This window comes from Eptesicus fuscus, chromosome 3, assembly GCF_027574615.1.
Source record: "Eptesicus fuscus isolate TK198812 chromosome 3, DD_ASM_mEF_20220401, whole genome shotgun sequence".
In the NCBI taxonomy this organism is placed as follows: Eukaryota; Metazoa; Chordata; class Mammalia; order Chiroptera; family Vespertilionidae; genus Eptesicus; species Eptesicus fuscus.
In genome coordinates this window covers 67,367,864-67,383,271 of record NC_072475.1, presented here as the reverse complement: position 1 = coordinate 67,383,271, position 15,408 = coordinate 67,367,864, and the positions used below count along the sequence as shown (strand labels likewise).

The following is a 15,408-nucleotide window of genomic DNA, read 5'->3' as shown; positions in this document are numbered from 1 at the left end:
AACCTCTGAGTAAAACAATAAAACAGTTCGGGGCTGTTAAGACTATTTTAAAAATTATGTTCCAGGCATTGTGCTAATTGTTGTGACTATAATGATGAACAGTGGAAGTTTCATTTAGGTCTGAGTCCTATGGTTTTGTCTAAATAAGTTTCCATTCTCTGCTATTTCAACTCACTGAACACTCCCAAGACAGGTGAAGTACAATGAATGACAAAGCTCAAAACTTGGTTCAAGAGCCAAATGTAGTTTCAACTATATTTTAAGAAATAATATTTTATTTTTCATAAAGTGAATTAATACATTTTTGCTCTAAGAGCAATAGGCAAACTAGGTGGCATAAGCTTGTTTTCTGGCTCTAAAATTAAAGCTAACTAAATTTTCTGAGGTGTTTTAGATATTTAAAGTAACAGATATTTTAAATTGAGATTTTGCAATATATATATATATTTAAAGGAATGTTTGTGAGGTCCAAAGTTCCTTCCATGTGGCACCAAGAACATTCACACTGGATCCAACTTGAAGTTGCTCACTCTTGATGTAGGGACTTGTGTTTCAGAAACAGGCGACATCTCATGACAGCAGCGAATACCAGCATCAGTCTTCAAAATATTCTTGTCAACCATTCCTGACAAAAAACAAATAAACCCCAAAGACCTTGGAATCTTCCAACATTGACCTACAACCCAGAACAGGATGTATTAGAGGTTCAGTTTCATTCCTACATAAACATCTCCTGCTCATTACGCTGACACCAAGAAAAGAAATTGAGCAAATCATTGATAAACCGGAAGTAGGGCAGCATGATTTAAACTGGGAGTCAGGGTCAGAGAAGCCACTAGGGCCTGTGGAACTAGACAGGGAGGAGGGTTTTCTGTGTGGGAGATACTGACTGAACTCATTCTCACTCACTGAGCTTTAGCTTTGGCTAATTCCATTCATAGCACTGTGATTGCTAAGCGTAAAGGGTGGTAGAATGGAACAGACCATAGCACTGTGATTGCTGAGTGTAAATAGATAGGATAGAAGTCAAATTTCAAGTAATTTATATTTGAATAATGCTTAATCATATTACAATCATTTTTTTATTAAAAGAGTAATATAAACACATAAAATAAGAGAAGTGAACAAAACCATCTGTACTCTCACCTTTCTAAACACCTAATTGAATCATTGAGTCATTTGGATTTCTCTTTTCTGGTCTTTTTTATGTTAAAAATGTAAATACTGTTGTGCCTTCTCTTTTTATATTTTACATTGGATTGCACAACCAATCTTGGTAATGGTTATATGATATTTCCTTATATAGATGATATTCTGTAGTGAAATTGTATACTTTCTTATTGTTGGACACTGAGCTCTTTTTAATTTCTTGCCATTAGAGATAGTGGTGCACTGGACATTCGGTACAGATGTCTATGTAATACTTTGGATTATCCCTTTGGATTGATTCCTAGATGCAAAATCACTGAGTCAATTGTGTGAGCATTTTTATGATTTTTGTTACAAATTCCTTTTACTCAGAAAATGTGAGAAAACAGCATCACTCTATTTTCATTGATTTCTAATAAAAAGATGTTAGCATTGAATAAAAATTGTTAATTTAAAAAAGCAAATGTTAATATGCTATTGTTATTTAATTTTGCATTTCTAATTTTCTCCATATTTTGGGTATTGTCTCTTCCCTGATTGGTTGTCATAACTTTGCCTACCAGAATCATAGTGTTGTCCTTATCATTTTTTTTTACAGTTTTCCCATGTAAAAGATATTTATCATATTGCAAATAACTCTTACAAATACCTTTTCATAGTGCATTGTTAGTCTTTAAATCTATTTTTAAGTATGGTCTTTGTCATATAAAGTGGCATTCAAGAGTTAACATTTTTTAAAATGAAGCTAAAACTATTTATCTGAAGGTTATTTTTTAACCCAGTGATATGTTCTTTGTAATATAGGTCATAGAAAGTACTCATATATGCGAATATTTCCCCACAGATGCCACATTTGAACAATCTGCAGCCAGACTGGTCTATTCATTGTTCCCCTGAAGTCTTGTGTCCTCTATTCTGAACATCCTTTTCCTTTCTCCACAAAGACTTTGCTCACACTCAATAGGCAGCTATTTCTTTTTTGAATTCCTATAACTTCAGTTGGCACTATCCATAGTGTATCTTGTATTGTTATGTAATTGTCTTCTAACATGTTTTGTCTCCTCAAAGTCATAATTATTGCTTGTTTATATCTTCCACAGTACATAACAGCCTGGAAAATGACCTGCTGAATTGTGAGCAGCCAATGTGAGATTTAGTAGAATATAGAGAGGAAACTGTGAGTTTATAAAGTTTTCAGAAATCTAGATTAAGAAATCTTATTTAAGAGTTAATTTTCCAAATGAGGATTCAGAAATTACATCATTAGAAGAAGCAACTGGCTAGTGGAAATGGATATATTGCAAATAATGACTAGTGAAAAGTGGTACACAATTCACACTACCACACAAAGCACAAAGGAACTTCTGGCTTCAATCAGTGTCTGTCTCCAGGAACAAGGGTGCTCCTGATCATGCCGGGAAACCCGCAGCTTACCAGATTTTCATCTAGGCTTATTCTAGGTGTTCTTAGAGACGTTTGTCTCCTCCTTGGTATCACCAGGTATTTCAGTAGGTTGCTGAGTCTAGAAATTAAGACAGGAGATGACAGTCAGATTTTAGACTTAAGAAGAGTCAGATGTATAAAGCAGTGCTGGTGTCAAGTCTGGTTTATAGAGCAGAGGACCAAGAACTGGGACTTCTGGTGGTGGCAGCACTGTGTGCTCTGTCTTGGGGACCAAAACATTTTGTAATGAGCTGCTTGATGTTGTGAGAGGCCTTTTTATTATGTAAAGGTAAAGACACAATTGGGGGCAGGGAGGTAGGGGAAGGGTTTAAGGGGACATGGGAAGGGAGCTGTCCCAGAAACACAGCCAGGATCCAACATCAGGGAGAAAAAGCATCTACTAAATCACCCAATTTGATGATTTCTATATGTCTCACTAACTGATGTTTCTCACATTTAATGGACTGTCTCTCACTTTCACACTACTTCCTCTGTATTAACAACTATCGTGCAATCATTTTTTTTTTAATTATGAAAAAGCAGCACTATTGGGCATATGTACAGGAAAATCATTAGCATCCATGATTCTCTCTTCCACTCCATAAAACATGCTGTTAAGCTAACCCTACAAGCTTGGCAGCTGGACAGGACTAAGGAGAAAGAAGGACTAATCAGTGGGCTCTAGAAGCCACAGTATTTTATCTTAACTCTCGTCCTCCTCACTAAAAAAAAAAAAGTAATTTCCCTTTGTTATATTCTTGTCTTCAGCAGCAACTATGTTGGAAGAATTAGAGAAGGTGATTGTACCCATATTTTTAAGAAACATAATAGGAGGACAAAAGAAGTTTGAAGAAGTAGTTTACAAAGTTAAGAAGGGATTTACAGAGAATAATGGAAGTTAAGTGTATGTATTGTTTGTTATGCATCAGACACTTTCCATTTAATCTCCACAGCAGCACTATGATATAGGTATTGCTATTATCTTGTTTTTATAGATGGGGAAAGTGATGCTTAGGCAGGTTAAGAAATTTGTCCAAGGTCACATGTCTAATAAGTGTTGGAACCAGGAGACAAACTCAGGAATTTCATGCCAGTACCCACATTCTTAGTCCCTAGGCTATGGGGTCAGGAGTTCCAAGTAATAAGCAACATCCAGGGGAGTTTTGAGGAAAAGCTTCCCCAGGAAGACTACGAAATACTTCAGGAGGGAGTGAACCTCCTTCTACTATGCAGGATGGGAACTTGGTATTAAAGAAGAGGGTTGGCCTCCTGAAGGCCATGGATACATTTGAGTCAAAGACAGAGAAAATACCTTCACTGTCCCCGCAGAACCTATAACCGCCTTTTATTCAATATACACTTGTGAGGAGAGATTGGGGGGGGGGGGCGCGGAAAGGAGCATGCATTTTCAGAATTTTATGCCTAGTGCTAATCAAGCAAGTGGACTTCATTGATGTACAATGTATTTTTAAACAACCAAATACATAACTTTCTGGTTTGTGTATTTGTAGCAGACACTCCTCAGATTCTGGGTAGTATAATTCGCATCTCCTGGAGTAATACCACCAGCTTGACAGACTGGAGTTGAAAGTAAACTCCCTAAGATCCAGCTTACAGGTAGGCTGAGGTAGATACTGTGAAGCACTTTTACTCTAGTTCTCTTTGCCCCATTTCATTTCCAGGGGCCTGTAGTGTTTATTAACTTGGGACCTTTGTGCAAAGTAGTAGAGGGTTTTGAAAATCCCAAGAATCTCCAAGTGGCCTATTCAATTTCATCATGTACCTTGAAATTAATCAGTCTTTGTCAGCCTTTCTGAATAACTTAGGTTAACCTAGTTATATTAGAGCATTTATTATTGAGCTTCTGCTTTGTGACAGGCACTGTGAAAACAGGGGCAAGCTGCCTTCAGGTTGGAAGATCCCCAGTGCACAGCTGAGGTGGTAATGAAACCTTCAGTCAGAGTTTCAGCACAAGGTGGAGGAGTGGGAGGGTCATGCACACTACAACCGCACCACTCCAGTAGTACCTGGTTGCTTATGTGATTCAAGAGGAATATATTGGCATCTCTTGAACTTTGTTTTTCATTTCTGTAATATTTACTTCAAAATAGAAATACAATTTCCATTGTACCTTGTGCTAAGAGAAAGTGTTCATCTCAAAGTCTACAAAACGATTAGCAGGTGAAATGATTCAGAATAAAAGAAACACATTGGTAGTTTCAATAAATGCAAAATTCTCTTTTATCCAAAATAAAACTTTAAAAGAATAATACTTGAAATTTACCTCGTTACGTTTTTGAAATTGAAGGTCTTCTTCATATAGTATGTCTGAAGCTGATTAAAACAAAACAACAATACTATGTTAGTTCAAGCACTGAAACAAAGGACTATTGAATCTCTCAGAGTGAGGGTCTGTGATCTGAAATTGGTGGTAATTCCAATTTAAAAATAGGATTAGCAGTGTTTTATTATAAAGATTATGTAACAGAAAGTTTGGAAAATAGAGAAACAAAATCATCTATTGTCCCACCATCAACACACACACACACACACACACACACACACACACACACACATGAAAGTACTACATATGTCCCCCCTTTTTTCCCCATTGACTCCAGCCTTGCCCCTGTCCCAGGTCTTTATCACTATTATCTGTGACCAGGGTTTTTGCATATATGCATACAAGTCCTTTGGCTGATCTCTTCCCACTCACCCCCACCTTCCCTCTGAGATTCAACAGTCTGTTCTATGTATCGAAAGCACCAGGTCCATTGATAAGCAGCAGGGATACATAAGAAAATAAATGAGTTACATTCCATGCTTTCTTGTGGTTTATATTCTAATGGAGTAGACAGACCATCAAACATACAAATAAAAAAATACAATATGAAAAAATAAGACCGCACGCAATAATGGGCTATGGGAGCACAGAGGAGAATGCAATTTTGTGAATTTGAGATGTTATCAGTGATAGCTCCATGAAGAAGCTGAAATTTAAAGGCTAAGAAGAGATTAGCTTCAGGGAATGGGGAGATGTGAGGAGGGAGATACTTAGAGAGTTCTGAACAGAAGGAATGTGCTAAGGTATAGGAATGAGGGACCACCAGCTCTCATTACCATGTTGATGTGGCTCAGTTTTAGAGTGAAGATGGTAAATGGCTGATAAATGGGCAAATAGTGAAGGTTCCAATATCATATCCTGCTGATACTTAATTTAAAACCCTACAAATGATAACAGTATTGTGTGTCCATATGGATTTAGTTCTATAATTGTAACATAAAAAAGATAAAAATTTATTTAAAATAAGCAACATAATGTTACATACATCATTGCTATTTTTACTTGGCATATGTCATTGGTCTTTTCCAAATTACAATGTGGGAAATCAATTGTTGATTGATATGATAATTTAATCATGTATTTATCATTAGACATTTTGATTACTTCTAATATTTATTATAAATAATGCTCAATTACCATTTTTACTAGTTTTGCTTTATTTTTTCAGAGTAAATGTCTAGAAATTATATTATTATTAATATAGCTTTTTATTGAAGCATAATGACATACTTATAAATTATATTACTTAAACAAAAGATATAGATGATTTGATAGCTTTGGGAATCTTGTGATAAATTTATCAATTTAACTGGTATCAACAAAGTAAGAATATATATCAGATTCACTACATTTTTTTGGTTAATAGGCATTATAATTCTTTTTTTAAATCTCACTAATTAAATAAATGAAACACAAAAATCTATTTCTTTAAATATTATCAGTGTTGGAAGAAAACCAAGATGGCGGCATAAGGTATACACCTGTACGTGCTGCCTCTCACAACTACACCAAAACTACAACTAAAAGACAGAATGTCTATCACCCAGAACCACAGGAAAGCTGGCTGAGTAGAAGTTCTACAACTAGAAGGAAAGAGAAAAGAGCATTGAGACCGGGTAGGACGTGCACAGGCACAGAAAAGCAGAAGTACGGAGGAGAGTGAATGGGGCTGGCGACTGGGTGTGCTGTTTTTTTCAATTCAAAGGGAGACAAAGCTCCCGACTGCTCTGAACTCCAGTTTCCAGTGAGACTCTGGGGACCCAGACTCCTACGGGGAGAAGTGGGACTGTTTGCCATTGGGTCGGAAAGTGAGGGTGGCTCTCTTGCAAAGGTGCACACAGGAATCATTGTTTACTGCACTGGGGCATGGAACACAGGGACGCGGAAATGTAGAGACACAGAGAGGGCTGTCTGGCAGCCATTGCTGTTTTCCATGCTTTAGTGATTCCCTGAGACCCTGCACTGCCTAATTTACAAACCCACCCAAACTGTGTGCAGCGGCTTTTGCATATGAATGGCCTGCCCTATGGCAGCTTAACCTAACAAACTGCAGCTGGGTCAGCTCCAAAACTTCCAAACCCCAAGCAAAGAGGAGAAATCTGCAGATCTTGCTGTAGCTCCTGCTGGGTGGCCTCAGACAGTAGCTGACTGACCTGCACCTCCTTGGAGATCCAGGAGCCAGTGTACCTAGTGGCCATTGTGAGATGATACCAGATTTCAACTCCTCACATCCATAAGTGACAGAATCAAGAGGCAGACTCAGTGAGCACCAAAGCCCCCCTGAAGCAAGTCCTGCCCCATAAGGGTGTCTCTAGCACAGCAGTTCTTCCATTATAGACACAGTGGGTCCTCACAGCCAATTGGCCTGGAGGTCAGTTCCTTCCAGTGTACCAACAGCAATCAAGGCTTAACTACAACAAGACTGTGCACTCAGCCCACAAAGGGGTGCACCAAGAGTGTCTACCTCCAGTGATTGGGGAGGCTGAACCACTGGGTCCTATAGGTCACCTACCACACAAAGCTACTCCATCAACACAGGGAAGCAGCCAAAATGTGGAGACAAAGAAACATGTCACGAATGAAAGAAATGGAGGGAAGCAAACTACTGGATATAGAGTTCAAAACCACAATTATAAGGTTACTCAAGAATCTTCAAGAAACCTCTGAGGAACTTAGTGAGACCTTTAAGGCTCTTAATGAGAATGCCAAAAAAATGGAAAAGGACTAGTCAGAAATTAAGCATACACTGTCTGAAATAAAGAATAACATACAGAAATTCAACAGTAGACCAAAGGACCCCAAGAATCAAACCAAAGATTTGAAATATGAGGGAGCAAAAAACACCCAATCAGAAAAAACAAAAAGAAAAAAGAATCCAAAAATATGAAGATAGTGTAAAGAGCCTCTCGGAAAACTTCAAGCTTACCAACATCCGAATTATGGGGGTGCCAGAAAAAGAGAAAGAGCAAAATATTGAAAACCTATTAGAAGAAATAATGACAGAAAACTTTCCCTACCTAAAATAAATAGACTTACAAGTCCAGGAAGCACAGAGAACCCCAAACAAGAGGAATCCAAAGAGGACCACACCAAGACACATCATAATTGAAATGCCAAGGGCAAAAGACAAAGAGAGAATCTTGAAAGCAGCAAGAGGAAAACAGTTAGTTACCTACAGTACCCTATGACTGTCAGTTGATTTCTCAATAGAAACTATGCAGGCCAGAAGGGAGTGGCAAGAAATATTCAAAGTGATGTATAGGAAGAACCTATAATCAAGATTACTCTACCCAGCAAAGCTACCATTTAGAATCGAAGGTCAGATAAAGAGCTTCACAGATAAGAAAAAGCTAAAGGAGTTCATCACCACCAAACCAGGATTATATGAAATGCTAAAGGGTATTCTTTAAGAAGAGGAGGAAGAAGAAAAAGGTAAAGATAAAAATTATGAACAACAAATACATATCTATCAACAAGTGAATCTAAAAATCAAGTGAATAAAAATTCTGATGAACAGAATAAAGTGGTGAATATAATAGAATCAGGGGCATAGAAAGGGAGTGGACTGACAATTCTCAGGGGGAAGGGGGTTTGAGAAATGTGGGAAGAGATTGGACAAAAATCTTACACCTATGGATGAGGACAGTGGCAGTGGGTAAGAGCATGGGGTGGGGTGGGGAAATCGGGTGGAGGGAAGCTTTGGTGGGAAAAAAGAGGAACATCTGTAATAATCTGAACAATAAAGATTTATTTAAAAAATATTATCAGTCTTAAAAACACGCAAAACATTTAAAAACATGAAGGCTAAATAAAATATTATTAAACAATGAATGGATTACCAATGATACCAAGAAATAAATAAAAAACTTTCTGGAAACAAATGAAAATGAGCACACAATGACCTAAAATCTATGGGATACAGCAAAAGCATTCCTGAGAGAGAAGTTCTGCACAACAGGCCTACCTCAAAAACAAGAAAAACTTTTCATAAGTTATCTAACCCTACAACTTAAATAATTAGAAAGAGAACAATAAGAAAAGCCTTGAGTAAGTAGAAGGAAGAAAATAATAAAGATTGGGAGAGAAATAAATGGCATGGAGGCTAAAAAAAACAGTACAAAAAAATCAATGAAACCAAGAGCTGGTTATTTGAAAAGTTAAACAAGATTGATGAACCATTAGCCAGACTCATCAAGAAACATAAGAGGACCCAAATAAATAAAATCAGAAACAAAAGTGGTGAAGTAACAACTGACCCCATAGAAATACTAAGGATTGTAAGAAAAGACGATGAACAACTACATGCCAACAAACTGGACAACCTGGACAAAATTGATAAATTCCTAAAAAAATACAGTCTTTCAAAACTGAATCAGGAGGAATCAGAAAACCTGAGTAGGCCAATAACAATGATGAAATAGAAGCAGTAATTAAAAAAAATTCCCAGCAAACAAAAGCCCTGATCCAAATGGCTTCACAGGGCAGTTTTACCAAACCTTCAAAGAACTAACACCTATCCTCCTCAAACTATGCAAAAAAATCCAAGAGGAAGGAACACTTCCAAGCTCTATTTGTGAGGCTAGCATTAGCGTAATTCCAAAACCAGATAAAGACACTGCAAAGAGAATTACAGGTCTATTTCCCTGATGAACATAGATGCTAAAATCCTCAATCAAATATTAGCAAATCAGATCCAGCAATTTATTAAAAAGATCATACATCATGACTAAGTGGGATTTATTCTGGGGATGCAAGGCTGGTGTAATATTTGCAAATTAATAAATGCTTTACATCACCTAAACAAATTGGAAGACAAAAATCACATGATCATATCAATTGACACAGAAAAAACATTTGACAAATCCCATACACTTTTTTGATAAAAACTCTCTATAAAGAGGGAATAGAGGACTCATACCTCAACATAGTAAAGGCCATATCTGATAAACCTATAGCAAACATCATACTCAATGGGCAAAAACTAAAACCATTTCCCCTAAGAACAGGAACAAGACAGGGATGTTCACTTTCACCACTATTATTCAACACTAGAGGCCTGATGCATGAAATTCGTGCAAGAGTAGGCCTTTGCAGCCGCAGCGGCTGCCTAGATCCCTTCCTTGCAGCCATGGTGGCTGCCTGGATTCTGCAGCTGCAGCCCTGGCTTCGTCCAGAAGGATGTCCGGCCTAATTAGCATATTATGCTTTTATAATTATAGATAGTAGTGGAAGCTCTATCCTCAGTGATCAGACAAGAGAGAAAAAATAAAGGCATCCAAATTGGATAGGAGGAAGTAAAACTGTCCTTATTCTCAGATGACATTATATTGTACATAGAAAATATGTACAATAAAGGCTCCATCAACAAAACTACTAGATTTAATAAATGAATTCAACAACAGTAGAATACAAAATTAACACCCAGAAATCGATAGCATTTTTATACCGATATTGAATTGTCAGAAAGAGAAACTAACAAAAAAACAATCCCATTTACCGTTGCAACAACAACGAAAAATTAAGATACTCAAGAATAAACTTAACCAAAGTGGTAAAAGACTTACACTCTGAAAACTAGAGGATGTTGAAAAAAGAGATAGAGAAATTTACAAACAAGTGTAAGAATATAACGTGTTCATGGCTTGGTAAAATTAATATCATTAAAATGTCCACACCACCCAATGCAATCTACAGATTCAATGCAATCCTTGTTAAAATATCAATGGCATATTTAACAGATATAGAACAAATATTCCAAAAATTTATATGGAATTAAAAATGACTCCGAATAGCCGCAGCAATCTTGAGAAAGAAGAACAAAGTAGGAGGAATCACAATACCAGATTCAAGTTATACTATAAAGACACTCTAATCAAAACAGCCTGGCACTAACACAAGAACAGTCATATAGATCAATGGAACAAAATAAAAAGCCCAGAAATTGACCCAAGTCATTACGGTCAATTTTTGACAAAGGAGACAAAAACATACAAGAGAGTCAAGACAGCCTCTTCAATAAGTGGTGTTGGAAAATTGGATAGGTACATGCAAAAAAACGAAACTAGACCACCAACTTATACCATACACAAGAATAAACTCAAAATGGATAAGACTTAAATGTAAGTCATGAAACCATAAATATCCTAGAAGAAACCATATGCAGCAAAATGTCAGACATCTGTCCTAGCAATACCTTTGCGGATATATCTCCCAGGAAAAGAAAACTAAGGAAAACATAAACAAATAGTACTACATCAAAATAAAAAGCTTCTGCACAGCAAAAGAAAACATCAACAAAACAAAAAGGGAGATGACTGTATGGGAGAATATATTTGGCAATGATACATCTGATAAAGATTTAGTATCCAAAACATATAAGGAACTGATGCAACTTAACAAAAGAAAAACAAACAATCCAATTAAAAAATGAGCAAAGACCTAAATAGACAGTTCTCCAAAGTGGACATACAGAAGGTCAAGAGATATATGTACAAATGCTCAAAGTCACTGATCATCAGAGAGATGCAAATTAAAACAACAATGAGGTATCACTTTACACCTGTCAGAACGGCTCCCATCAACAAATCAACAAATGACAAGTGCTGGTGAGGATGTGGAGAAAAAAAATCCTAGTACATTACTGGTTGGAATGCAGATTGGTGCAGTCATTATGGAAAACAGTATGGAGTCTCCTCAAAAAATTAAATATGGAACTGCCATTTGACTCAGTGATCCCACTTCTAGGAATATATCCTAAGAAACCCGAAACACCAATCAAAAAGAATGTATGCACCCTTATGCTCACAGCAGCACAATTTACAATAGCTAATATCTGGAAACAGCCCAAGTGCCCATCAGTAGATGAGTGGATAAAAAAGTCGTGGTATTCATCAACAAATCAACAAATGACAAGTGCTGGCGAGGAAAAGGAACCCTCGTGCACTGTTGGTGGGAATGCAGACTGGTGCAGCCACTATGGAGAACAGTATGGAGTTTCCTCAGAAAACTAAAAATGGAACTCCCATTTGACCCAGTGATCCCACTTCTAGGAATATATCCCAAGAAACTAGAAACACCAATTAGAAAATATATATGCACACCTATGTTCATAGCAGCACAATTCGCCATAGCTAAGATTTGGAAACAGCCTAAGTGCCCATCAGCAGATGAGTGTATTAAAAAACTGTGGTACATCTACATAATGGAATACTACTTTGTGGTAAAAAAAGGAGTTCTTATCATTTGCAACAGCATGAATGGAACTGGAGAGCATTATGCTAAGTGAAATAAGCCAGTTAAAGAAAGATAAATATCACATGATCTCAATCATTTATGGAATATAATGAACAACACAAACTGATGAACAACAGAGAAACACTGATCAGACCATCAAACCTCAGAGGGAAGGTAGGGGAGGGTGGGGGTAAGGGGTGAGATCAACCAAAGGACTTGTATGCATGCATATAAGCCTAACCAATGGACACAGACACCAGGGCGGTGAGGGCATGAGTGGGAGGGATGGGGGGGGGGCTAATGAGGGGATGAGGACATGTATATAACAACTTAATCAATAAAGAAATAAAAAAAGCCATGGTACTTTTACACCATGAAATATTATGCAGCAGTATAAAGTATTTTGAGACAACATGGAGGGACCTGGAGAGTATTATGCTAAGCAAAATAAGCCAGTCAGAGAAAGACAAGTATCACATGATCTCACTCATATGTAGAATCTAATGAACAAAATAAACTGATGAACAAAATAGATCCAGAGACATAGAAGCATGGAACAGCCTGTGGAATCTCAGAGGGAAGACAGAGGTGGGTTGGTGGGAGGGAAGAGATTAACCAAATAACTTGTATACATATATATGACCCATAGACATAGACAATAGGGTGGTGAAGGCCTGGGGCAGGGTGTGGAGGCAGGTTAGAAAAGATCAATGCGGGGGGGGGGGGGGGGGAAGGGGACATGTAATACTTTCAACAAAAAGGTTTTAAAATATATATATATAAATATTAGCAGTGTTAAACATTTTTTCACATTTTATTTCCAATGTAAATTTCCTCTGAATTATCTTTTACTGATGTCTTGATTAGCAATATGTTACTGAAACTCAGAATTTAAAATTAACGTCTATATTTCTAAATTTAGAATATTATTTCCCTTTCAGGGAAATAATATTGAATTATCATTACTTATTTCCATAATTTAATTCTTTACTATTCAATTTTTAAATCTACCTAAAACTTACTTTCACAGTTTTAATCAATTGCATAATAGAAGATATCAAATAATAATTTCTGTTATGTTTTAATGTTTATCATGAGAAATTCGTATGAAGTTTATTAAATAGATATCCATTCAGTTCCAATGATTTATATCTCTGTTGCTCAGACAGTATAACACTATTTTTAGTATTATTATAATATAATATATTTTAATTTTTGGGAAGAGCTACAAGTTCTCTCAATAATATTTTTCATGTTATTTTTATAATCATACATGTTTGATTCTTATAGATGAAATATGAATAATTTATACCTATAACATAGACATTTTTAGTACCACAAATATTTTTAATGCATCCATTAAAATGTAATATGGCAGTTAAAATGTAATATGGCAGTACTCTAGACAGGATGAATACAATTTTCAAATATGTATGTAGCTATTTTATAAATCGAAAGTAAGTTCTCAATTGCTCAAGGAAGCCTAACTCACAGTCTTTTGATCCTGGAACAGATGATTTAAGTGAAGGTAAAAACTTTTTAGTGTTCCATCTGAATTTTTTCGTATCAATCGAAGTCTGAACAATCATTACCTTTGTGAAATTTTCAGTGCCTTGTATCTGAAAGTTGACAGAATATAAGTTAATTTCTGAATAAATATCATACAATTAAATGTTCCTTTTGTAAGCTCCTATCCCAGGCCCTCTCTAAATATCTGTGCCTGAAAATTGAAAACATCATTAGATATTAGAAGATATCTTAAAAATCTCTGGACATGCTGGTTTTATGAAAGTTAATATTCCATATACTTTCATTGATTTTTAAATATTTTGCTCATGCTGAAACCGGTTTGGCTCAGTGGATAGAGCGTCGGTCTGCGGACTGAAAGGTCCCAGGTTCGATTCCGGTCAAGGGCATGTACCTTGGTTGCGGGCACATCCCCGGTAGGGGGTGTGCAAGAGGCAGCTGGTCGATGTTTCTCTCTCATCGATGTTTCTAGCTCTCTGTCCCTCTCCTTTCCTCTCTGTATAAAAATCAATAAAAAAAATATATTAAAAAAAAAAATAAAAAAAAATAAATATTTTGCTCATTTCTCTTACAAGTAAGAAAAATGATCAAGAGTTAATGATCAATGGCCCCATAAAATATCATCCAGAGAGTTTTTTTGGGGGGATTGTTTTTTATTTTTCACATGGCAGAAAGAAAGTTAAAAAAAAAACCATGGCATTCCAGGCATGTAATTCAGCATAGAGAATATAGTCAATAATATTGTAATAACTATGTGTGGTGCCAGTGGCTACTTGAATTATCAGGGGAGGGGGGAATCACTTCATCCTATCTAATAAGAGTAATATGCAAATTGACCATCACTCCAACACACAAGGTGGCCACCCGATGTGGTCAAAGATGGCTGCCCCCAAGTGGACACAAGATGGCCACCACAAGATGGCCTGCATGGAAGGGCAGTTGTGGGTGATTAGGCCAGCAGGGGAGGACAGTTGTGGGCAATCAGGCCAGCAGGGGAGGGCAGTTAGGGGTGACCGGGCTGGCAGAGGAGGGCAGTTGGGGGTGAACAGGCCTGCAGAGGGCAGTTGGGAGGGACCAGGCCTGCAAGGGAGGGGTCAGTTGGGGGGACCCAGGCCTGCAGGCGAGGGCAGTTGTGGGCGATCAGGCCAGCAGGGGAGGGCAGTTAGGGGTGACCAGGCTGGCAGAGGAGGGCAGTTGGGGGTGAACAGGCCTGCAGAGGGCAGTTGGGAGGGACCAGGCCTACAAGGGAGGGCTCAGTTGGGGGGACCCAGGCCTGCAGGCAAGGGCAGTTGTGGGCGATCGGGCCAGCAGGGGAAGGCAGTTAGGGATGACTGGGCCCGCAGAAGAGGGTAGCTGGGGGAGACCAGGCCTAAAAGGGAGGGCAGTTGGGGGGGACCAGGCTAGCTGTGGAGGGCAGTTGGGGGCAACCTGGCCTGCAGGGGAGGGCAGTTAGGGGTGACCAGGCTGGCAGGGAGGGCATTTAGGGGCAATCGGGCCAGCAGGGGAACAGTTAGGCATGGATCAGGCTGGCAGGGGAGTGGTTATGGGATGATCAGGCTGGTTGGCAGAAGTGTTTAGGGGCAATCAGGCAGGCAGGCAGGCGAGCAGTTGAGAGCCAGCAGTCCTGGATTGTGAGAGGGATGTCCGACTGACCGTTTAGGCCCGATCCCGGTGGGTTAGGGGTGACCGGGCTGGCAGAGGAGGGCAGTTGG

The 15,408-nt window shown here is 38.0% G+C and overlaps 1 protein-coding gene across 1 annotated transcript in view; it reads right to left on the bottom strand.

Moving 5' to 3' along the window:
* Positions 1–228: 228 nt before the first annotated feature.
* The window catches only part of SLC9C1 (solute carrier family 9 member C1), a 99,496-nt gene continuing 84,316 nt past the window's right edge, over positions 229–15,408 (bottom strand). Inside the window, exons 25-28 of the mRNA XM_008146689.3 lie at positions 13,662–13,788; positions 4,877–4,926; positions 2,584–2,671; positions 229–625 (exon numbers count right to left, since the gene is read on the bottom strand). Coding sequence (XP_008144911.2) covers positions 2,606–2,671; positions 4,877–4,926; positions 13,662–13,788 — 243 coding nt within the window. The 3' untranslated portion in view covers positions 229–625; positions 2,584–2,605. The remainder of the gene's footprint in view (positions 626–2,583; positions 2,672–4,876; positions 4,927–13,661; positions 13,789–15,408) is intronic.